General features: G+C 46.2%; 2 protein-coding genes across 4 annotated transcripts in view; one reads left to right on the forward strand and one right to left on the reverse strand.

Annotated features, from left to right (window-relative positions):
* Window positions 1-152: 152 nt before the first annotated feature.
* On the forward strand, window positions 153-4,375 carry LOC115388802 (uncharacterized). Of its 2 annotated transcripts, XM_030092076.1 has the most exons (3): window positions 153-239; window positions 707-856; window positions 2,865-4,375. In XM_030092076.1, the coding sequence occupies exons 2-3, from the start codon at window positions 709-711 to the stop codon at window positions 3,824-3,826; spliced, it is 1,110 nt and encodes a 369-aa protein (XP_029947936.1). In that variant the 5' UTR covers window positions 153-239; window positions 707-708; the 3' UTR covers window positions 3,827-4,375. The 2 variants fall into 2 exon arrangements, with proteins under 2 accessions (XP_029947936.1, XP_029947937.1); XM_030092077.1 differs by lacking the exon at window positions 153-239 and having other exon boundaries at window positions 254-856.
* A 6,900-nt stretch (window positions 4,376-11,275) lies between these two features.
* The window catches only part of trim62.1 (tripartite motif containing 62, tandem duplicate 1), a 40,418-nt gene continuing 26,906 nt past the window's right edge, over window positions 11,276-24,787 (reverse strand). Inside the window, exons 4-6 of one of the 2 annotated variants that reach the window (XM_030091751.1) lie at window positions 19,114-19,370; window positions 15,037-15,152; window positions 11,276-12,003 (exon numbers count right to left, since the gene is read on the reverse strand). In XM_030091751.1, coding sequence (XP_029947611.1) covers window positions 11,453-12,003; window positions 15,037-15,152; window positions 19,114-19,370 — 924 coding nt within the window. In that variant the 3' untranslated portion in view covers window positions 11,276-11,452. Of the gene's footprint in view, window positions 12,004-15,036; window positions 15,153-19,041; window positions 19,371-24,787 lie in introns of both variants that reach the window. The other variant, XM_030091750.1, reaches the window with a different exon arrangement.

The following is a 24,787-nucleotide window of genomic DNA, read 5'->3' on the forward strand; positions in this document are numbered from 1 at the left end:
TCCCTCGCTGTAGTTAGTTGCTGGACTGGTTTTCCTGCCTGTGCAAACAGCGCCACACCCTCTGACACACACACACGTTTCCTCACCTCCACAGGCCAGGTGCAGCGTGCTCCGGGGGGGAGGAGGAGGAGGAGGGAGGGCCGCGATTATCCCCAGGAGGGTGGAGCAACGGGGGGAGGTGAGAAGACGGCGGAGAGGCTTCTGAGGCTCATATTGACATGCAGCTCCGGTGAACACAGGTAAGGACTGATGGAGCCAGGTTGGTCTTTCTCTTCTCCTTCGTGGAGCCTGGGTGAGGTTTCAGAGGCGGTGCGGCGGCGTGATTGAGCAGCAGGCGCAGCGCACAGCGGCGGCAGGCTTGCACTTGTTCAACCTGGCCGAGAAGTTTCACGCTGTTTGTTGATTCGCCGCACGCTGACACTCGCACTTTTCTCCTGAGCTGCTCCTGTTGTATCGCCTGTAAACAACAGCTTGGTTCAGGGTTCGTCACTAATGTACACAGTGAGGTATTGATCCGGCGCCGCGGGGGCAGAACGCTGCCCTGGACGGGGAACCACCATGTGAAACCTGGATGTGGCTTCACGAGATTTTGCCGGGCGGGAGGTTCTCTCCGAGGAGACTGACATTCCTGAGCTCCCTCACCTCGGGGCAGAGGGAGGAAGACGCTGTCCTGCGGCGCGCTGACCCCGGTGTTGTTGTGCCGCAGACATGGATGGGGTGTTGGAGGCCGCCACGGCGCTGTGTGCGAGTAAACTGGCCTGCAGCCTCCTCTTCCTGCCCTCTCTGACCGCCTGCTTCAGTCCCGTCAGCTTCTGCAGCTGCTGCCTGCTGGTCTTCACCGACTTCCTGCTCACAGGTGAGCTCCCCGGCAGGTGCTGCACATCCAGCCGCGTGTCGCATTCTCCGTTTGAAGTACACACACCGAGTCCCTGAAGACTGATAATAATATCAGTTTTTTCACCTTGGAAGACTCAGTTTAGAAAGCCAGATGATATTTGACACTGTGAATGTTTTCAGTTGATAAAACACTTGGACAATTGAATCAAAACACTTTAAAAAAACTTCAGTTATCCCTCAAATATTTAAAGCTAGAAACTTTCTCACTGTGGGATTTGAGCCAGCAAAACCTCTGATCTCAGGTGTTCCTCTCTGTGAACCACTTCACCCAAATATACAGACGTTTGCATCGTTCACCACGTATATTTAAAGACACACACTGGTCTGCATTACACAGGCCGCTCTGCTTTCATTTTAATATCGGAACTGGATATATAATGAAAAGTTTTCATTAAAAGAGTGAGATTAGGTGAAACAGGATACTATGACTTTACAGCAGGAACCAGTTCCTGATCTGTGTTCTCTACACATTATTCAAATGAGCTGTGCTGGAGGCGGCGGCCGATCCCAGCTGCCTGCAGCTGAAGGGTTCAGTCTCCTCAGTCCCCAAACGGACCGGCGTGTTTCACATTCTGTGAGGAAACTCGGCAGGACGAGCGAGTATGGCTCAGAAATTCCCCCCGAGCAAAACCCAGACTCCACCGAAGGTTCTTCTCACTCAGTTCAACGAAGCTGTTTGCACAATTTTGAGGAATATTTTACAGCGGTTCTGGAGTCGAAGCACTGGAGGCAAAAATCAGAAAAGAAAACCAAAGTTATCAGTTAAGACTCGCATCCATCTGATTTTCATTCACAATAAAATTCCAAAGCCTGCGTACAAGGTCATAAAGCTCCTGCATGCACAGGGAGAACATGGAAACTCCACTCAGAAAAGCCCAAAAGCAGACGTGAACCGAGGATAATCAGACAGTGAGGTGTTGAGATTTATAATCTACAAAATGAAAATACGTCGCAGATGATTGGTAAATGTTTCAGTTTGTTGTCGAGAGGCAGTAAAAGTAATCTGGATACTCACATTTCCTTGACTTAACTCATAAACTGCATGCATTTTATCTCAAATTAGTAGTGAAAGGGCATGTGTGAACGCCATCTAAATTGTGTTTTGATAAAATACTGACTTCTAAAAGCCACATAGTTATTCCTGAATCTCTGTTTCTTTTAACATCAGAGAATAAATCATGCTGATAAACCCTCACGCACTTTAGTTTAATCACAAATCTGAATCAAACATGTAGAGCAACTTTATTGATACAAATACAGTGCTGGACTGTGAAGAAAGTCTGTTAAAACAGTCAGTGAACCATGTTCCAAATAAAGTGTCAAGTTTGAATACTCCGAATACTACACACCCAGAAAATGTTTTTTTCTTTTTTTTAAGCTTCTGATCTCGATGCAGGTTTTAAATGTTCTTCTGTTTCCCTCCGATGTGCTGCGCCTCATAAAGAGCTGCACTACATGCTATCATAGGCCGCTTTGCTCAGCTCCAACCTGAGCGGCTCTAAACCTCCATAAATCCAGCCACCTGTTGAGTGAGTTCATACTTTAATCTACAGTCCTCCCCCGACTTCAATCCAGTGCAGATTTCAATTCAGACAAACTTCATAGTGAGGAATTCATCCGTTTCTGGTTCTGATGATTAAAGATATGACAGTAAACAGATTAAACAAAATAGACCTTTGAATTATCTTCAGTTGGTGAGGTTTAGGACATTTTTCTCCAGGTTAGTTCCAGTTATGATGAACAGTTTCAACATTTTCTCACGATAAACAGGAAAATGTGCAGATTGATTGATATAAGAAATAACTAGTTGTGATAAAAGTGATGGAAGTTTCAACAATAAATGCTTTTTTTCAGCCTAATTTAAAAAGCGAGGACCAGATTTTAACTTAATAATCCTTTCATTTTCCTCCGTTCGGTGATGAACCTGATCAGTCAATCCCATCGTCGCTCTGTTTCGTCTTCTGCAGTTTCCCTGAGCTTTGTGTGCGTCCTCCGGTTGTGGCTGTCCATCCCTCTGGCTGATGTGGTCGCCCTGCGCTTCCTGCTCTTCCTGAGCCACACCTACGGCGCCGTGCTGCTGCTGAGCGCGCCGCTGATCGCCTTGGAGACGCTGGTCCGGCTGCTGTGGCCTCACGCCGTCTCCGCACACAGGAAGAGCAGCCAGCGGCTGGACTGTCGATCTGCGAAGGAGACGGCAGCAGCAGAAGAAGAGGAAGAAGAGGAGGAGGAGGAGGAGGGCAGAGACAGGAAGCTGTTCCATGTGGTGGGATACTTCTGCTGCCTGTCGCTGTGGGTCATGGTCGCCGTCAGCGTCCGGTGGAAATGGCGGCTGGCGGAGGTTTGCGCCGCCGCCTGCCTGTACACGACCGACTCTTTACTGCGCTGCCTGCCCAGGATGCACGGCCTGCTGCCCGGCGTGAGGCCCCCCTGCTGGGGGACGCTCCTCCTCCTCCTCCTCCTCATCCTGCTCCTCCTCGTCCTGCTGACCTCCGGCCTGGACAGCCGGCCCCGGGCCCCCGCCGCCCCGGTTCCCCCGGCGCCGCTCGCCGTTTCCTGCGGTCACGGCGTGCAGATGTCGGCCCGTCTCCATGGAGACTCGGTGCTCGCCGCCCACGCATGTTTGCCTGGGAAGAGTGGAGGACGGGAGCGCGACAGGACGGAGAGCGGCGTCCCTCTGACATTCATCCCGCAGGAGGAGGCGGACCTGCCGCACAGGTGGCGAGTCGGGGCTTTCCCCTGCCCGGGGCTGGAGGTAATGATAGGCTTGGGGAGCGTGCTCGCCGTCTTCGTGCTGCCGCTGTACCTGAGCGTGAATATTCTGCTCGTCCGGACTGTGGAGACCCTGCTGGAGGACTGCATCGTGTCCCTGGTTTCTCCTCCAGAGCACCCGGCAGACGCCCCCCCCTCACACAGTGAGACGCTGGTGTGACGGCGTGCCGCCCGCCGCCCGCGGGCGAAAACACACCGGCCTCCGAGCAACGTCTCACACGTGAGGAAATAACGTGTGGAAAGAGCCTGAAGGAGGCGAAGCGGCAGGTCGGGGCGTGCTCGGCGGGACGATGCGAGCGGATGACTGGAGGCCTCCGCTCAGCGCCCGGAGCCGCCGCCGCCGCCGCCGCCGCAGGGCGTTAACTCACACAACACCTCCTCTGGCTGTCAGGGCTGAAATAAAAGAGCTTGTTCTGTGGTTTCGTGTCAGTCCGGGGATCAAGCAAACACTCTGTCGACACTACTGACAGTGAGCAGCTCGAACAACACGTCTGGAAAACGCTGGATCTTCTGCTCACTTCCTGAATCAAATCTCACCGGTGTGATGTTTCTGACCAATTTACAACTCATTTATTTCAAATTAAATATCCTGTTGAAGATATAAATAATAAAGACATGGTGAAGGAACAGATTGATCACAGACCGACTCTTATCACTCAACCCTTAAATCACTGAAAAAACTTTGGACTTTGGAGTTTATTTCAAGATAACGTCATTAAAAACAAATATTCATTCATATGGAATTGAACCGACTTGAATGTGTGAAATTGTGTGAAACTCAAATTATTTCATGATGTTTTTCTGAAGATAAACTAAATGTTATGTTTCACAGTTCGATGCCTCAGGTTTACAGTTAACGTGCATTATTTCATAATGTGCACAGTTCATATGAAGACAAAGCACTGCAGCTCTCAAACAATTTCAGATTAAGAAATAAATAAGAAAAATCAACTCAAGCATGCAGGAACACACAGAGAATACTAGTTTAAAAGAAGCGTAACGTCAACCTGTGCATATTTGTGGTTTTCTCCTTATTTGCCCTCACAGACTCAAAATCATTCGTTGCATGTTTATTAATGATTTTAAGACTGGCCTGTAAGTTGTGAGGTGTGTGTGTGGCATGTGTGTATCCTGCATTCACGCATAGTGAGCTGGAGGAAGAAGAATTGATGGAGAACAAAGCAATCGGAGGACTTTCTGTTGCTGGTTATTAATGTGAAGGATGGGAAAAAAGACGTGGAATAATAATTAAAAGATGCATGTGCATGCATTACAGATCCACCACACACACATGCACACACGGAGAGATGAAGAAGTAAACATTATTCTGTGCAGAGGATAATGCATTGGGCGTTACCATGGCAACAGGTCGGAGTCCATAGGCGCCTGCAGGCTTCCTGAGCTCAGCCAACCTGACCCCGAGCGGTGAACACGGTGTAACCGGGAGAAACGGAGCTGTACAACAAGCGGCGTGTGATCGGCGAGGAGGGACGCCGACACCAGAGGGCAGTCTGCAACAGCAACCGCCCCGAAACACCCTCACAGCGCCAAAAAATGTGTGTGATGAGTCTCAGCCTGTTCAGGCAGCCAAGGAAACACGAGAGGCTAATCTGAGGTGCCGTCACCCTTAACCCTGACTGTGACATTATTGAAAGATATAAACCACGATGCAGAAGTGTCAGAACACCATGTACTAAACATGTTTTAAATGGAACGTGTTTTTGTTTCACCGATCATAAGATGAGAAGAGGCTGGAACATCCTGCGGCCTGTATCAACATGTCATTAGCTGAACATGGAGACTCGTCTAAATGCTCTAAAGCCACAGGATTTAAAGCTCATCCACCTGCAGGTCGCATGTTTCTGAAGTGAATGAAGCAGCAGGATGGTGTGTGTGTGTGTGTGTGTGTGTGTGTGTGTGTGTGTCTGTGTGTGCTCAGGATGCTGTGAGCGTTCTCACTCAGGAAGCTGTTTGCTGCAGAAACTCTGGCTCCGTCACAGAGAGAAAAAAAAAAACCCCACATCGAGAGACTCCGTCTCGTTCACGAGCCCAGATAATTTTCCTTGTAAAGGTGATAAATTTTAGTGCTTTAACAAGTCGCCCACCAGTGATTTTCCCGCTCCCCGCCTGATGAGTAATCCTCTGATTCACCTACACAAGGCGTCGTCTTCTGCTTCTCTGAGGGAGGATGAAGCCAAATTCAACACTTTTGTAGATCTCTTAGTTGCACGGTGCGGATTTGTGTTTTATTCCACTAATGAGGCCTGTGCTGCCGTTTCTGCTTCAACCAAGAGGAGGAAAATAACAGTCTGACGAGACTCAGAAAACAAATCAAAGGAGGAGGTGTGCAGGCTGTTCGTGCACTTAAGTCAAGGAATAGAGGAGACGCGGTGAGGATTAACATCTGACGGTGGAGTCTGCAAGTTCTCCCTGTGGTGGACGAATGAAGAGGATCAGAGCACCAGGACCAGATTTCATGTCTCTAAACATGTAACTTCATGACTGCCTCAGTGTTCACAGCTTTGACATAAAACAGGTGCATGTCTCTATAAAGAGGAGGATATCAAACCAATCACTTATCTTCACAAAAAGTGTGGATTTAAAAGGTTGATTTGGTCTAAGCAGCAATGCACAAAACACATCGAGTAAATGTTGAGCAGGAATTTTCAAGAGAACAAAGCTGGGGATCCGGTTGCTCCTCATCGAGAAGCGAACCTGAGCAGAACGTGGAAGCCACGGCGCTCATTCTCCACACAGTTTATCATATTCAAACAAACAGAAGGAGGCTCCAGGCTGAGAAACAATCTCTGTTCCCACGTCATCGTCTAACAAACAGGAAAACAAACCCATAACACCGCAAGACAACCACTCACCTCCGCTATTAACCCCGAAACAGGAGATGAAAGGATTGAAAAGAAAAGCAGACCGATTTAAAAGACTGTTGACAATAAATACACAGGCTGAACACACACACACACACACACACACACGTGGAACATGCAGTCTGCTCACAGAAAGGACTCAAACAGGGGATTTCCTCACTGTGAGATCTGAGTGCCAACCACTCCACGATATAATCCCTAACCTGGAGTCCTGTTTAACCCGCAGTGTGGATCTGTTACAACTGAAGCTGAAAGAAAACTGAAAAGTGAGGCAGGGTTTGTGTCTCGGCAGATTAAAGCGCTCTGCCTCCGCCTCGGGACGGACGCGACGCGTCGGCCTGGAATCAGATACGGGCCTCTCCGAGGAGCTGGCTGGCGTTTTAATGGACTCCGTCCCTTTCGGGCAGAAAGGCTCATTGAGCGATGGATGTAAAAGCTGCTGATCAGAGGAGAAGAGGCCTCTCATCCTGGATCCACGGCAGCGTGTGTTCACACTGCTCTGCTTCATGTAATCATGACGCAACAACACTCAACTGCAGCGTGGAGCAACACACACACACACACACACACACACGCAGATTTAAAGAAAGGCTTTAACTCCTGTGTTCCTGCGTGACTCAGACGTCTCCTCTCTGCATGGAAACCGCCGCTCGCTCACATGCGTCACAGATGGAGGATGAAGGGGGCCCATTGAAGGCGGAGCCCGCCCCCCCCCCAGCCCCCCAGCCCCCCTGTAGAAAGGGGAGAGAAGGCCTGAACTCCAGCAGGCAGGTTTTCATTGGGTGGAAGGTTCGAGGAGCGCTAATGAAAAGGAGCCTCGATGAAACGCTGGCAGGAAGCTCAGCGGGCCGGAGCAGGTGGCGACAAGTAGAGGTGAAGACTCGCGTTTCAGACAGCCGTCGTCTGCCACACACACACACACACACACACACACACACACACACACACACACACACACACACACACACACACAGATCCGGCTATCCACATCACTGTGCTGGAGTTTTCCTGCATGTGAAGTGAGAAAAGTGAACGATTATGTGTTTTTTTTCTATACATGTTGTAACTGTGTGTGGGGGGGGGAAAGGAAGCCTCCAGTTCTGACGGCGCACTTTCCCGTTAATACTGAATTATCTAATCTGCACAGGCTGACAGCTCGTCTGTGTGTGTTAAACCCCGGCATGCTGACATTAGCATTTTAAATCCACATTAAAGCTCCAGTGTGGAGGACTTAGCGGCATCAGGTGGTTGGGGCTGCCGTTAATGAATACTAATTTCATTACTGTTGGCTTTGAGGTGAAAGGAGAACCTGTGGAGAGTTGCTCTCTGTGGAGCAGCGGTGGGCAGACCTGGGTGGGCTTCAGCACAGACGGGGAGCAGCCTCCCTGCACGGCTTCATCCATCCATCAGTTATTACTCACCTGATCATTTTCACTCACTGCAACTTAAAGTTTTTCACGAATGATTTACAAGGTAATGAAGTCAAGAATATCTGAAAACAAACTCCCACAAGCAATTCGGAGTCATTATTTAACCTCAGGTGCATGTGCTCTGTACTGCGGGAGGAATCCAGCGCTGCAGTTTCCAGGGAGAACATGCAAACTCAGCACATAAAAGCCCTCAAGTTTCAAACATATGAACCACTGCAGCACTGTGCCACCTCTTAAAATGGACTACTGGTTTTATGGATCAAATATTTCCAAAGGAAAATAAGAAAAAAACACCTTAGGAAAGAGTAACTTAATAAAATTTTGCCTCAACAGTTCTAAGTATTAAAATACTATTGATTTACTGACTGACACCTTCTACATCAGGGGTGACCAACATCAGGCCCATGGGCCAAAACTGGCCTGGAAGAGGCTCCAATTTGGCCAACTAATTAAATTTAAACTTTTTTTTTTTTTTTTTAAAGAAATTTATATAGCAAACCTCGGTACACATAGCCTTGCTGTTGGGACCGGTTTTTAAAAACATGGATAATGCAACAGCTACAGGAGAAGTTTTTTTTTTGCTTTTACATTTCACTGCATTTTACACCTGAGGGTGTTAATAAAGCTGGATTTATTATTTTACATTATGTTACCAGTCTGGTCACTCAAGATGGAACGGAGCTTTGGACACCTGATATTTTTTTAATACATTTAAGCTGGAAATGTGACAAACAAATTGTTTAAAAATGTATTCGGCTTTAATTTTGAAGGATTTCCGTAACCTGATCATTAAAACTCATTTTGTAATGCCTATCAAGAGATTTTCTGTAGAAATGCAACATGCTTCCCAAAGCAACAATAATAATATTGATAAATACCGTTTGTTTTGAGTGAACTTTCAAACCAAAACAAAGCAAAAGAGACAGATTTTCACACTTTTTTTTTTTATTGGACATTAAAACATTTCTCACAAACCTCCGGCAGCAGAAAGCACACAGGAGTGTGTTCACACAATGATGGGTGTGCAGCCGCCATCATCAAAAGACACAATCATCAGTATAATCAGTAAAAGTGTCATAGTTCTCATCGGAATTCTCTTTTTAACCGTTAGCTTCACCGGAAACCCGACGCTGAAGCACAACGCTCTCCTGAGGTCAAACTGCTGGACGCTTTATTCTCATCCCGTCACGTGAAACCCGAGTCCTCCGCCGTTCATATGGAGAAGAACTCGCTTCACGTGCAATTTAGAACAATTCCACAGCTGTGAGATCAGAATTTATCCAGGTGTTAAAGGGTTAACCTGCAGGAAGCAGCAGCCATGTGGGATTTTTTTAAAGGCTTTTCAGGTGAGTTCAGCTAAAGCGACTTCAGCGCGACCTGATCTTGTCCAGATGTTCTAAATTATGGGTGTCAAACACGTGGCTCACAGGCCCGTCTGAGGCTCTAATCAGTCAAATACTTTAAAAAGAACATTTTTAAATAATGGTTCCTGTTGTGAATTCATAGAGCTTTTGGGGATTTTGCCATTTTCGCTGAGGACGCATCGATCAGTGAGTTAACACACTGCGAGTGAAGTGTTACCAACATTAAAGCCACGATGTGAAGAGCAAGTCTGCAAAAAGCCTCTAATAAATCTCTTTCCTGGACATTTCACTGTATTTTGTAGGAGGCGTGATGAAAAACGGCCGAATGTTGAAATTGTGCTTATTTCCTTCGTAAATTTAATAAAAAAATGCTTTTGATTAAAAGCAAACCTTTTATTCTCGTTGCACTGAAACAAGTTGAATCTTTGGAGTTGTTCACATTTGAGAATTTAAAAGCTGCAACATCCCACATGTGGAACTTGGAGTGTTTTTAACCTCTCCGGTTTAAGACTTTTCACACATTACATATTAAACCCTCGGGCTGCTGCAGATCTGTGCAAGTTGAAGCGAACAGCGTTTCTCAGTTTGACCTCAGTCTGAGTCGTACGCCGACGCGCCGGACTCCTTTCCTCCTGGAACCAGGGGCGCCACCCCCGTTCTTCTCTTAACTGGACGAACACAGACGACACACACGGACAAATGCGCAGACGTGGGGAGGCGGAGGTGACTGGTCCGTTCATTAGTGGATTTCTACATGATCCGCCGCTGCAGCCGCAGCGCGGGGATGCTGGGACGGCCAGATGGGTTTCTGTCAGCCACAAATAGAGCTGGATTTAAAATGACATCCGGAGCAGAGCAGAGCGGCGTGCACGTGCACGTGCTCCCGCGCTGCCAGCGTGCTGCTCCTGGCTGAAGGACAGCAGCCTCTTAGAGCAGATTCTGCAGGACTTGTGTACAGCCGCTGATGAAACAAGAGCACTTGAGGCACGCGGGGCCGAGACGCAAACACGCCTGAGCCTCGGGGGAATCGTCTGAAAATTCAGTGTTACGCAACGCGGCGGCGGTCCGTCCATTCAGCCCCGTTTCATTGGATAAACTGCTCAGTTTCATCGACTTCACTCATCAGATGGACGTTAAAAGTGCAGTTCAGCCTCTGTGGCGTTTCAGCTGATCAGGCGGCGAGATTTCATCTGAAATGTGGCTCCAACACGGCGGTGGACACAGGCGTAAGGCCAACACAGTGACGGTTTTTCAGTGGGCGATTAGGAACTTAAAGCATGAGCCGGCATGACGAGAGCCGCTTTCCTTTCCACCCTCTACATACAGACAGTCTGGACTCCATCGATAGCAGCAGATTCCTGCAGGACTCGGGACGGGCGGCCCGCGAGCCACGGTTTCATTCATTTAGTGTTTCCAGCTGACTCTGAGGTGGACGATCGGCCGGTGCGTTAGGAAATGCTTTCTAGTGAGAGACGACTGCACAGAAAGACGCCGAGTGATCTGCAGGACAAAGTAAAACCATGGAAATGGGTAAAAAGTGCAAACACAGACTCGACCGTTCAGATGAGGAGTGCTGTCAATCACATTCCACGAAAAAAAGGAAAAAAAAAAAAAAGCTAAGCCAGCTGTACAGCACAGAGAGAGACGACAGGCGGACGGTCCTCTCCGTCCAAGTCTGGATGGAAGCGATGTCCCCCCCCCGGAGTGTGCAAGGTGGGCCGTCGATATATTTTTTTTTTTTTCAAAGGGACAATCACTTATGTTTATTACTGCAGGCCCGAGAGGAGCCGAGGCCGGAGGACCCTCCACCCGGGACCGAGCGCAGGCCGGTACTGTTCCATCGCTTCAAGTCAAAGTAAACAGAAATAAAGATGACAGCGCAGGTTCAAAGAGCAACACCAAGCACGATTTCCTAACACCAAACTGAAAGAGGGAAATAATTCAAACACCCTATTAAACATCTTAAAACTGATTTCTTTAGTGTTTTTTTTTTTTTGTTTGTTTGTTTGTTTGTTTTGTTAAATTTTTTCCCCACAAACACACAGAGTCCTGTGAAATCACCCACGATGGACCAGTGTGTCGGGACAGTGGCGGCGGCCGCGCGTCGCCCTTAGAGGCGCACGGTGTTGATCCGCAGCGGCTGCACGTTCTTCCCGTTGGCGTGACTCTGCCCGGGGCTGAAGTAGGGGAAGACCTTGGCGGGGAACTTCTCGCGGTAGGTGTAGAGCCAGGACATGTCGTCGGCGTTGTAGAAGATGAGCAGGCCCTTGGGGTAGTCCAGGTAGACCCCCACCTTCTCCAGCTTGCTCTTGACGTTGAGGCGGGTCCAGGGCTCGGTGCAGGCGCTGTACTGGTTCCCGTCGTGCATCACGATGCAGTAGAAGCCGCGGCTGGGCTGGATCTGGATGCTGCCCTTGCGGCTCACCGTCTCGTTGGCCACGCCGATCATCCACTGCGTCTTCTCCGACACCATCACCTCCCAGTAGTGGACGCCCGACGCGAAGCCCTCGGCGCCCAGCACCGACACCTCCACGTCGAAGCGGCGGGGGGAGTCCTGCAGCGGCTGAGGGTGGAGGTTCCCGTAGGCCACGATGGTGCAGTCGTCCGAGAGGATCAGTCTTTGGTGGGCTGTGATGGGGTCGAGGGTCAAAGCTGCCGGCACTGGAGAGGAGGAAGACACAAAGAGGAGGCGGCTTTGAGTTGGGGTCGAATCCTCAGCTCGCGGCCGCCATGACGGAGGTGATCTGACTGACACATTTCAGTTTCTTATCTTCATGTTCAGCAATTAAAATCAACATTTCTCCAAACACGAGCCTTTTAAAAGGGGTCAGCTTGTACTTCGACTGACGGTCTCCGCTGCTGAAACTCACACCAACTTCATTAGCCGGTTGAGATTCAGCTGAAATCCTGCGTCGTGTTTATCTTTATTCAGCAGGACACATCCAGGCTGCTCAGTCACTTCTGCTCAAACTCAACTGTTGACACTAAATTTATAACAGACCTATTCCCACAATAATACCCACAATTCTACCAGATCGACGTTCTGAATGTTCTGTGATTCGCTTGTTTTCTGGAAGGTTTGAAAAGGAGCTGCAGCGGAGACGCTGCCGTTGCTGAGATGAGAGACTTTCCTCAGCTGGCTCCCAACACATTTTATTAGAAGACATTTTCTCTGTCCTCTTCCAAGCCCCTGCAGTGCTTTTTCTGAATCTCTTTGATTTCGTCGCAGATCATCAGATTGCCTCCCCGCCTTTTTCCTTCAGATTCACTTGCTGTTACACTCCAATATGTTTTGATAACTTCCTCCAATTTATCCAGTTCCATGATATCACATTTTGATAGAGTGTCTGGAGGCTGAGCGCTGCATCCAATCACTTCATGGTAGATTAGAGTAAACAATGGCGCTTCCAGCAGCGTGTTCTCCAGCGAACAGGCATCTAAATTACACAAAAAATACAAGTTTATTTGACTGAGTGTGCCTTTAAACAGGATCTTCAAAGGAAGGAGGAATATTTCACAAACGTGCAAAAGCACTTCTGTTATTTTGGTTATAAAATACTCAAATTAGGATTATTTCTATTATATTTCCAACCTGGCAATGTGGGATATTGATGAGTGAAGGCTTCAGCAGTGAAAAGTTATTTAAAAGTAGTTTAATTGAACATCTTGAATCCTCTCTGCACTAAAACGTAGCCACTTGGAGTTTATAGGTTATTATGCTATAATTTGAGATTAAAACGTGTATGCATGTGGCCTCCGAACTGATGTGCGTTTAGGACAAACAGGCGTGCACCATTCCAGCGGGTGTGTGTGTGTGTGTGTGTGTGTGTGTGTGTGTGTGTGTGTGTGTGTGGATATATGTCTGCTGCCGGAGAAACCGGGGAGGTGATCAAAGGTGCGCCCCGTGGTAACAGATGACTGATGGCTTGTTATTAAGCAGCGCACCCGACTGCTGCAGCATGATTTATTTTTTTTATAATCTTTTTTCACCTCAGTGCATAAACTACGTTCTTCAAAGTGGAGAGTCTGACGGGGAAGCTCAATCCGAGCGTGATCGGAGCACGAGACCGGAGTAAACAATACAGCCAAGCAGTAATTACAGCAGGGGGAGGAGCCGCCTCAGGCCCGCGGGAGGCCGCTGTCTTCATGCAGTTATGTGGTTTTAGGGAGGATTTGGGTTATTAGGGAAGCAACAAAACCAGCGTTTCTTTCTCTTTTTTTTTTGGGTGGAAAGGTTTTGTTTTTTCCTGTGTTCCTCTGCAGTTTCATCAGCGGGGACAAAGGAGGTGAAAAACCAGACAGGACAACGCCTCCTCCGGTCAGTGACAACTTCACTGTTTGTTACGATCGAGACATTAAAATTTCATAAGCTGAGAGAGTCTTTGTGTCATCCGACGGAACAGGCAGCAAAACACACATCAGAGGTGGAACATTTTTCATAAAAAAAAAAAAAAAAAAAAAAATGGCACAGCGTCCGCTGATATTCCCTCTGACCGATCAGCGACGGTGAGAGCAGAGGGATGATGGGAGGAATGTCTTTGTTAAGCCTCTGCTGGTGATGGAGCACAACCAATTGTTCTATTTGGCAGCCAGTCAAGGAAGGCCGAGGAACCGGCCGGCCCCCCCGCCAGCCGACAGCCAGCTGAGACGGGAGAATACATTTGAGAGGAAAAAAAAAAAAAAAAAAAAAAAAACCCTAAGCACATTATTTAAAATAATCTCCAGTGAGTGAGCGATGGGCTGCGGGGCGGAGGGAGTGGAGCTGCTCTCCGGAGCATCGCCGCCCTCCAGGTTTCATCGTCACAGGCGTATTACTGCAGGATTAGCTCCTACTCTCCGATCTGTGAGCCCGACATTATCGACTGAAAGGAAAATTACATCGACAAGGGATTTTTTTAAAAAACTGTACAACAAGTAAACTACAGTGACGAATATCTTATCGCAGCGTGAATGCTGGAAATGAGGTGAATCCGGGGGAAACGGGAGGCCCGATGTGCCCAGAAATAATCAAATGCACAGATTAACGCGTTCTTACTTTTACAATCTGGACACACACCAGAGTGTGGTTCTACCGTCACTGTGGAAAAATCCATTTATGAGGCCAGGAAGAAAAAAATCCACCGCTAAACCAAAGAGTTGATTTCACTTTCTAGCTTTGAATGAAATGAATAAATGCGGTGTAACGTGAGAGGTGCAGTGGTTAGCTCTCACTCCACAAGGTGAGAATGTTCCCGGTTTGAGGCCAGGTCTGGGCTTGAAAGGTTTTTTTTTGTGGCGATGCTGAATGTTGAGGGTTTTTATGGACTTGTACATCTGTACACTCATGGTCATTTCTCTTCTCTTCTCAGTTCCGTTGTTCTTTGTTTTGCATTCTCACTTAAGACGTTGTCATGAAAACAGTTTGTATGTCGATCAACAGTCTGTAACTCTTTTAAAAAAGGCCGTATTTTAGCTTGACGGATGGACGCAGCACATAAATCTGCCGGTTGGATTTTGTTATTTTGTACAAATCTTCAATGAACCACTTCAAGCTGCGACCTCATGTTTTATACAAAAACATGAGAGAGGTATTGACCTGCTAATCGAACCAACACCAAAAAGGAAAATAATTGTATTTTTCTACATATCTTAAAATAAAACCACAGTGCTTCGAGTCTGTTTTCAGGTGTGAATGTTGAAGGTGCGGATACAGACCTGGTGAAACGTCCTGGAAGAGAGACTTCCATATTGTGTACTGCAAGGGTCCCATGTACTTGGATGTCGGGAAGTCTTCATAGGTCAGGTTAGTCTCGTGGATCTTCCCTTTAATACTGGAAAAAAACAGAAAAACAGATCAATGACCGTCTCAATCCACTTCATTCAGATAACTCAGCCTCTTGTGCAGCCTGCGGAATTAATGCTCCACAAAATTAATGTGTTCGCCGCCGCCGTTGTTGACAGTAAACAGCTGAATAAGTGCTTCATCTCCCACCATTGAGCCTTCCGACTCCTCCTGAACGTCCACATAAATCACTCAGAGCGTTTCTGAGTGGGCCGCGTTCCACACAGCTCCAATGCAACAGTTATTTGGGAGGTTTTACGAACTGAAGTCAAATAAAAAGAACATTTCCAAGTTGTTATGGGTCCAGTTATTTCCCGTAAGTCAAATAAACATATGAACACTTCTGAGAATTTAGCCATTCGTTTCTTCGATGTTGAAATAGTTTTACGACTCGTCTGGTCAGAGGTGATGTGGAGCAGCTGCGGTCGACCTCCACCCAACACAGAAACCATCAGACGGAGCTCACAGAGCGATGCCGGGCCAGAGGTCACAAATTAATGTTTCCCATCTCATTAATGCATTTTTCTCCTCCTCTCCTTCTGGGTGGAGGCTGCCAGGCTGATGGTTCCACGCTTTAAAAGGCACGAGTATGCTTAAGAAGCCCGAGGAGATATTTAATTGAAAATATTATGTGGCTTCTCAGCCAAGAATGTAAAAACAATCACATTTACAATGATAAACAAACACTTTCCACTGAATGGAACTCGTGTGGAGTCACAAAACATAGTTATTATTGCTTATTTTTTCCCCCTTTACATTCCGAAGTAGGTCTTTGTTAATTTTTTAGGGTTACTTTAGCAGATTTATTCATTGGTAAAATTAATCTTTTGAGACCTTTTCAGCAATTTTTGCATTTTTAATCATTTAGCTTCTTTGGAAATTTTAGCCGGCTTTTGTTTAACCAATTCTAGCTGTTTCACTTCTTAAGCTCTTTATGCCAACTTTATTCATGTTTTGGCGTTTTAGAATTTTTTTATCCTTTTTTAGAGGAGCTTTTCTTTAAATGAGTGAATCTCTATTGGCTATATGACCACTGTAACCAGGGTGATCAGATTTTCTCAACATTGCTTCTCTTCAAAGCATCAAATCTATGACCATGTCGCTTATTTTCTCAATAGAGAACACAGTGATTGAATGAGAAGCATGGAGGAGAAACTGGCGCAGTGGCGAGTTGAAGAGGTCAGACGCCGTCTCAGTGTTTGAGGAGAGAGGAGGAAATAACTGCAGTAAATGCATAAGATGCAATCATGGCCCTTTTCCACCTTTTGGCCAACCTCTCAGACGCTGCGACATTAGCATCAAACGTTCTGTTGGCTTCACAGTCGGAGTTCGGTTCAAAAGCAACCTGAATTTCAAGGCAAACACTATAAGTACACATGTGTGATGTTTCTGACGCTGCGGGTAAGCGGAATGACGTGAATCTGATGCGGTCGCTTGATTAAATACATGTAAACTCAGGGTAAAGAAATGACTGGGTTTAAGCCTTGCAGTCTTGAGTGAGCCATCACAGCAGCCGCAGTCTGAAAGACGGTGAACTCTGCGAGGCATGAGGACGACTCCTCAGACAGATTGGTCTTTGAGTGCTCCTTTTGTACAATATTGATTTGGCGGGTTGCTGTAAGGAAGGAGACCCTCATGTGACTCTGAAGGTCGCAGCAGAGATTTCTCTCAGACACATCGAGCCTTCCAGCGAGGCTCCAGTTCCACGTACAGAGACAACCGCACTCATCTTGTTTATTCATGCTCTTCCAGACGCTTTGCCGTTTAATAAAAGTGACCTTTATAATGTCATTCACATTAAACAATGAGTTAAATTTATGTTTTATTATGCTGCATCTTTTCATTGCTCATGAATGAGGTCAAATTACAAGCACTGAATGCTGCATATGGGCACATCGGCTCTGATTAACCATATTTGGTAACTGGCCGTCGTTATAGTCAACACTGCGGTGTGTGCTGCGTGATTTAAGACCGTTGTGTCTGTGACACTGTATTTGACAAACAAGAGACAGGACGCTCACTTTTAGGGTGAATTATCTGCAAAAAACTCATGCTATTGCAGCTCAGTAGGGTAAAATATGTGGCAAAATATATTTGCATTCCTTTGGGAAAAAGGTGATTTCGGTGAGTTTCTTGTAAAGGGTTAAATGAGAGTCTGAAAATCTGGCCTGAGAGAAGAAGATGGGCTTTTGACTGAAGGAGGGAGCAGACAGAGGACAAACTGCATAAAGGAGCCAGCATGGCATGAATAGAGATATTTTAGAATTGTGAATTGAGGGAAGAAACTCTGGATTCTCAGAATATAACAGAATTGTTGCTTTTCGATCCGTCGATGTCGGCTCTTCCTATCGAAGTGAAGCAGAATTCACAAAGCGTTGGATAAAGTTTGAACAAAAAAAAAAAAAAAAAAAAATACAAAAATGAGGATAAGACATTCCTTTAACCACTGCTCCTCAGACAGAAACAGTCTTTCACGGAGGTCAGTGCTGTGAAAACAGATCCTGTTTCCTGGAATTATGAGGAGATGAATGCGATTTTCTGGCTCCTGTAACAGAGACTGGATCATGTTAAGTTTATTATGACACTCCAGTGTCTATAGAAGCAATGATTTGTGATAAACAAGCATTTGTGCACAGAGATCTATTCTTAGTTTTAACAGCACTTTTTCCTCTGTCGGTCAACTAAAATATTTTAAGCATTTATGTTTATCTGGGAATAGATAGATCACTCCACCACTGACAGCAGTGTGGAGTAATATAGTCACAGAGGCGCTGCAGTCTGATGAGAGCCTCTCTCTATCCTGATTTTAATCACTTTCAAAGACTCAAAAAGATTTCTACCAGCAATTTAAAGGGATTTTTATTGTTTTGAGTTTGTTGTCGTTTCAAACTTGCTCCATCTTTAGTTTTTAATCATTGCTTGCTGTGTTTTATTGATGCTGTTGCACAGCACTTTGTATCTCTGCTTTTGTTAAGTGCTATATACATACACTTATATAAACTCAGATGAGATTTTATTATGATAAATTAAATTGTTGCGTTTCTTTGTTTTTCTGGGTTGTGTTGAACAAACTGTATGAGGGTGAATGATTGTTTTCAAACTGTTCTGCTCATTAACGTCGAAATGAAGAACCATCCTCAAAAAGAAAATAATATTAGAATCCATAAGAATAATTGTAACAAAGCCAGGATGTGAAAGCTCGGTCTGTTCATTGGCTGTTCTTGAGTGACGAGTCTCCTGGTTGAACCTGCTGCGTTCCAGTAAACAGCACACAGTTGAGATGAACCGACACCTGCAGCAAACCTCAAATGAAGAAACAGTCACTGAATCAAAGACGCGGTGGCGTCTGAAGCGGTCCACTCTCACTAACTCAATATTTAACCTCATCAAGCCGCTTTAAGATATTCAACTCTTCAATTAAATTGTCCTCAAATTCCCCTCGCAGATTAAACATTACAGCTGTTTTTTTTTTTTTTTCCCCAGGCCTTAAAACTCCATCTGTTCAGGGATTAGCTGATGCTGTTGCTCAAATCTGTACTTTATGTCAGCAGCCTCACCACAACATGCACACGCACGTGCACACACGCTCACACACACACGTTTTAAAGCAGAGGTTTTCAAAGTGTGGGAGGAGACTGAGCCACACAGTTTGAGACGCCTCCTAAACTTTCACGTGTTTTTCCACATTTTGGGAGGAAAAAAACCCACTGAGCTTCTCATCAGAAACAGCTGTTTTACGTAGACAACGGTGTTTTCTTCATAAAGTCAGACGGATAACGGGAGGCCTGCGTCACACTGTGAAAACCGCCGCCGTGCTCACATCAAAACAACGCCACCGACATGAACAACATATTTCTTTATGAAGTAAATGTGTTTACGAGCTCATTGTCTTATGGGACCGCTGTCGGGATGTCGGGACCGTTTCTGCAAACTCGCGGCAGGTGAGGCACCTCTCAGACGTGACGGCGACGCCCTCCAGGAAGTCGTGGCGCCCGGTCTCGTTCAGGCGCTCCTGCAGGATCTGGATGCCCTCCTTGACGTCGCGCAGCTGCTGGCTGTAGCGCTGGATCTTGTGCTCGATGTCGGCCAGCTTGCGGGCCGTGTCCATCTCCAGCTCCTCCAGCATGCTCTTCTGGCGCTCGCGCAGGAAGCGGTGCAGGCGCTCGAACGCGTCGCCGATGGTCGCACGCAGGCTCTTGGCCGAGGACTGAAAGAGAGAAGAGACAGAGACGACGCGGTAAGAAGAACTAAACTTCCCTGCGAAGATCGAGGTGAACTAGGAAGACGATCTGTACAAGTAATTCTACAAGTAGCCATGGGGGTTAACATGTACTGGTAACTGAAGTATCAGGAGTATTATTACTTGATATACCGGTGGTGGTGATGGAGGGAACGTCGGTTGTAGGAGGAGGGAAAAAGCTTGTTGTACAAGAATTTCAGTCACAAAAAAAAACCTCTTAATTAGACAGAGGTCAATAACTAAAGGGCCAACGTGCTGCTCTAAATTGTGTTAATATTACATTAACAGTCACTCATTGATTCAGCATGTATTGATTTTAAACGGCTCTCAGAGCAGTGTGTGTTTCTGTGTGTGTGTGTGCTCTGCCTCTTGCACGGGAAATAAAGTAGCTTTTCCACAGCTGAGCAGAGGAGAAACAGGAGAACGCTGAACAGAAATAACCTGAAAACAGAACTGAGTAGAAGACTCACAAAGGACATCCTGTGTGGAAAGTCAGACGGTCACACGACCGCGGCACGGACAGAGAGGATGAAGCAGAAATGGACACAGAAACTAAAAATATAACAGAAACATTTCTCAAGTTACCCTCAAGTTAAAAAATCACAGCTGCCATCTTATTATATTGTAATTATTGGGGGTCACTCTTAACCGATACCTCATTATTCTCATCACATGGTTTCTACTGTCCTAAAAACCTACAGAACTGAGTTCTGTTTCATTGCTGAACATCACACCGTTTGTGATTTTGTCATTTTCAAAAAAAATAAAAGGTTTTTTTTTGTTTTTTTTTTTTTTGTTTTAGCAGATTGAAACGGCGCAAGCTTCCAGACGACAGCAGACCGGAGGCTGAGGAATTGAGGAAAGTGATTTGTAGCTCAAGAGGGAAAATGTGAAGCCGGACATCAAACAGAATGAATCATCTGAGTGTTAGCAGTGTCAGAGAGACAGAACAAAGCGGTGCGACGAGGAAACCCAGTGAAAACGGCACAGAGAGGAGAGGGAGGCTTTCAGTTTGAAGCTTCTAAGGCCGGACAGTCGGGCTTTTCATTAAAAAACTTTCCCCAACAGTCATCAGTTTAATGATAAAACTTCGACTTGTGTTTGTACACACGCTCTGAAGATATCCAAATATCTTCCCATCAAAGGGCAACTGAGAATGAGCGAGCTTTAACGAAGCCCCGAATCAGTGATCCGAGCGAGAATTTCAAATGAAACTTGTTTGTACGGCGCGTCGGTGAATATTTTGTCTGATGGGAATTGCTCCTCTGATCTCCACAGGAGCTGGATTTAAGGAACTGTGATATGTGGTTTAATTATACGTGCCTAAAAATTCAATCAGAAGCTCCGCATCTCCTCTCCTGTCTGGGGGAATTTCTCTGCCCGCCCGTTAACGATGACTTGTCTCTCGACGTGTGTGGGGGCCGTGACATTCAGGTGGGCTGCGGCGCAACCCTCCTACCTAGTTAGGAGCTGAAAATGGACGGCGCGTGGGAGGAGGAGGAGGAGGAGGAGGAGGAGGACTGCGGCAGCGTGGCGATCAGTCACTCTGACGTGTTTGCCGTCGTGGCCCAGCGGGCCGCGGTGGCACTGAGAGGGTGTCTGCAGCCCCCGGAGACGGCAGGCAGGCTGGCTGGCTGGCTACCTTTCACCACGGCATGTGATTATCAGGAGAAGCCCCGGCGGGCATGTGAACGGGGAACTCTGTCTATATTTGAGACGGACGCCCTCCCACGCGTTCAGGGGAAAAACACCAGAAATTGGAGTGGACGACAGAAACGTTCGCTCAAAATGGGAGCTGAGCTGCCGCAGCGACGCCTCCTCAATCTGAGAAAATCCAAAATGAACATTAAGGAGCAAATCTGCTGAACTCATAAATCAAAGTTTGGGTTGTATCTTTCTTTTTCATGCCTAATAAGATCCGAGGTGTTGTCAACCATTTCTCAGACTTCTGTGTTTTGTCAGAATGTCTACCAAACAACGATCCGCCAGCAGTCAGTTCTCGCTGTACTATTCTGAAATACTGAGGTGTTGTGGTTCACTAACACAGGAGTGTCAATCACATTTTACATCGGGGGCCACAAACAGCTCAAATTCACCTTGATTGAGTCAGACTGGTAAAGTAGAGACAAAAGTTTTGTGTTGTGAAGCAGAATATTTTAAAAAATATATTTATTAAATACTACGGAAAATGACTTCACTCTCAAAATTAAGTCGATTTTAATTTAAACTCATGGTGCAAAATACTGTTACATTCTCCAAAAAAACATTTCCTACAGGAGTTGCATTTTGCAGGTTTTTAGTCAGCTCACCTTGACAGCATGGATCTGAGGCTAAAGCGAGTTTGCAATGATTTCTTTGGAGTTGTTACAATTTGCGAGTGGATCTGTCGGGCCGGACTGGAGCCTTCTTGCGTGCTGCTTTTGACCAACGGGCCCTATGTTTGGCACCCCTGCTCTAACATCTAGTCTGACCTCCGTCCAAAAGGAAAAGCAGAGCTGGATGCAAACACGGGCACACTGACAAGTCACGACTGCAATCTGTAAAAACTCCTGAAAGCAGGACACACTCATACAGCCAGTTACTGTAGGCATTAAAGATTTGATATTTTGATATTAATGAACAGTAATTCACTCCTCTATTCACAAATTATAAGCATATATCAGATCGATGTAATTAAAGTGTGTGAGCCAGAGAAATGCCTCAGGCAGCTGTAAGTATTGCACGTAGCTTATAAATGCCATTTCTTTCCTTATTGTTGTCCTCTGTTATGTCTTGTTATCACTACATCAATCTTCCCTTGAAGCACTTGAAGAGCTACAAGTAAAGTTCCGATTGAAGAATGAAACTTGCTGGTGAAGTTGCGCAGCGCCGACGTCGCATCATGGCGACGTCGGCGGAGTGTGTTTTGATCATCTGTGTTCCTGCGTTCTCAGACGCCGCTCCATCGTTGAAGCGGGGGGTCTTAAAGACACGGAGGGGAAACCTTCAGCAACATTGTGACAAACTCCTCTCATCTTCCCCTAACTTCTGCAAAGAGATGCAACAGAAGCCTCTGTTTTTCTGACAGGTGCAAGGCAGCACAAAGGCCAAACTTATTTGAATTACATCGTACAGGGATTGTATTTATTTTCGTAGATAGCCGCGTCTAAGTTTGTATCCTGGGAGTATAGAAATACCAGCATCAATAAGTCATCTTTGGCTTGGATATGGAACTGCTGAATAAATATTGTAGGTGGTGAAACCAACAGGCTTTAAAGGATTCAGGAACATATTAAATAGTAACAGATATAGAATAATTGGCAGGATTAAATGAGCTTTGCTCCATCTTTTTCAGTCATGGTTACTGTTTGTGCATACGTGGTGTAGCTACACACTATAGCTGCAGCGGTACGAGTACAAAGTACATTTACATATACAGAAAAAAAATCTGTCTCACTTATCTGTCTGAAAAGAAATCATTATTTGATCAAATCTACAATCTACGATGTGAGGGATCCTGGAAATGAGATCAGCCTTCCTCATCTGGAAACAGATTACTCTTATGAAATCAGTAAAAACTGGGCTTTACATGTTAGTTTTTGTCATGCATTAATCAGTTCGCGAGCTGGATAGCTGCTTTCCCAAGCTGTTGTCCGGGATTTACACTCACCCAGCGCTCAACTGAAAAATACCCAGAGCTGTCCATCGCAGACCGACAGAGGACCAAGATTCTGCCTTTTGACAGGTTGCTGTATCGAAGGAGACCTAAACAGTTTTCACATGAAGTACCTACACCGAGAGCATGTGCTGCATAGGCCGTACATCCATTGAAAGGGAAAAAAAAAAAACACAGGAGCAATAACTAAAGAAAGCACATGGAAAAAAAAAAAAAAAATTCAGACGTTTCTTTGTCAGCTATCAAAACACAGTCGAGATCAAAGCAGTCCAGAGTGGACGTCTTCCAGGCAGAGCGCTCTGCGCAAATGGATGCAAATCTAATGAAGATGAGCTCATCGCCCCAGAGACGAGGGGGCAGCTGGAAGGCCTGCGTCCAGACGTGGAAATGGACCGGTCTGGATCCCTCTGAAGGTGAGTGGCGCGCCGACAGCCGAGACTAAAACAGAGCAAATGGAAAATGTGCTCCCCAGCTGACAAATAACACTGACAGTGGACCAGATAGGAGAGAGAGTGAGAGAGAGAGAGTGTGTGTGTGTGTGTGTGTGTGTGTGTGTGTGTGTGTGTGTGTGTGTTTGTGTGTGAGTGAGAGAGAATGTGTGTGCGTGTTCCTGAGAGGTTAACAAACTAAAGACACCCTGAGCCGCCGTTCATTGTTGGCTGATTAAAAACAGGGCGTCCTGATAAAAGACACGCTCAACAAGCCCATTTATGTGCAGGAATCTACCCGTCGATTGAGAGCCGTTAGGAGGGAAGACGGATGATCGGGAGCTGGAAGGCGTCGCACGTGTCGACACGGGCCCGTTCTTTAGATTCTGCTCACTGAGGCTTCAGATGCAAACAAGCCGCCCGAGTCTCTGTACCCATCCAAACAGCCTGCTCTGACTGACAGATGGCAGCGTGCGCTTACATCCTATAATCACCTTTTTCAAATTAATTAGCACCTACACCATGTTTATCCAAAACTTCTGATTATTAAATTATCAAAACCATTAATTAATGATCGCGTCATGCAGGGAAGCTCGAAATGAAACGGCCACTGACCTGCTGTCTTTTCATGACATTTAAAAGGAAAACAGCACTCAGGCTTTGAGTTTTGAAATAGCAGCTAAATAAGATGGCACAATTCAATATTTAGTGGACGAGGCGCCTTAAAATCTGCTTTCACCTGAACAAGAAGCCAAAGCAGAAAGGCCAGCGCTTTGCTAATGTGCTCTTATTTAACCACTCGGGTCAGAAAGCGCGCTGCAAACCTTTGACGGAGCTGATAAGAGGACGGTATCGTTCTCAGCGCCACATGAGATAAAGGCAGGAATTAAGAATTTAGCATCCTTAAAATGACAAAATCTCTTCTATCTTGGCTATGTCTTTAAGATAAAAGAAAGCCAGCTTTACTGACTTTTGCATAAACATCCACAGGAACTTTTTTTATTCCTGGAAATATGTCTGAAAAAGTGGGGTTGTTTCACATTTAAGGTCAAATATTCTGTGATGGTGAGTTCAGCATAAGAGCTGAGAAACAAAAGGAACATGTTCAATGTGATATTTGACTAAGAAAGTAAGAAACTGTGATTTCCAGATCATATGGGGGCCATAAGAAGTCAGCTACTGGGTCTGGACATTGTTTTAAAGTCCTTCAAAGCCTCAAAAAACCCCACGGCTTAAACTGAAGTGCTGCGGGAGGCTCAATGGGAGCATGAACACGACAACAGCTGGAGTGAAACCAGTGA

Source organism: Salarias fasciatus, chromosome 5 (assembly GCF_902148845.1).
Source record: "Salarias fasciatus chromosome 5, fSalaFa1.1, whole genome shotgun sequence".
Classification (NCBI taxonomy): domain Eukaryota; kingdom Metazoa; phylum Chordata; class Actinopteri; order Blenniiformes; family Blenniidae; genus Salarias; species Salarias fasciatus.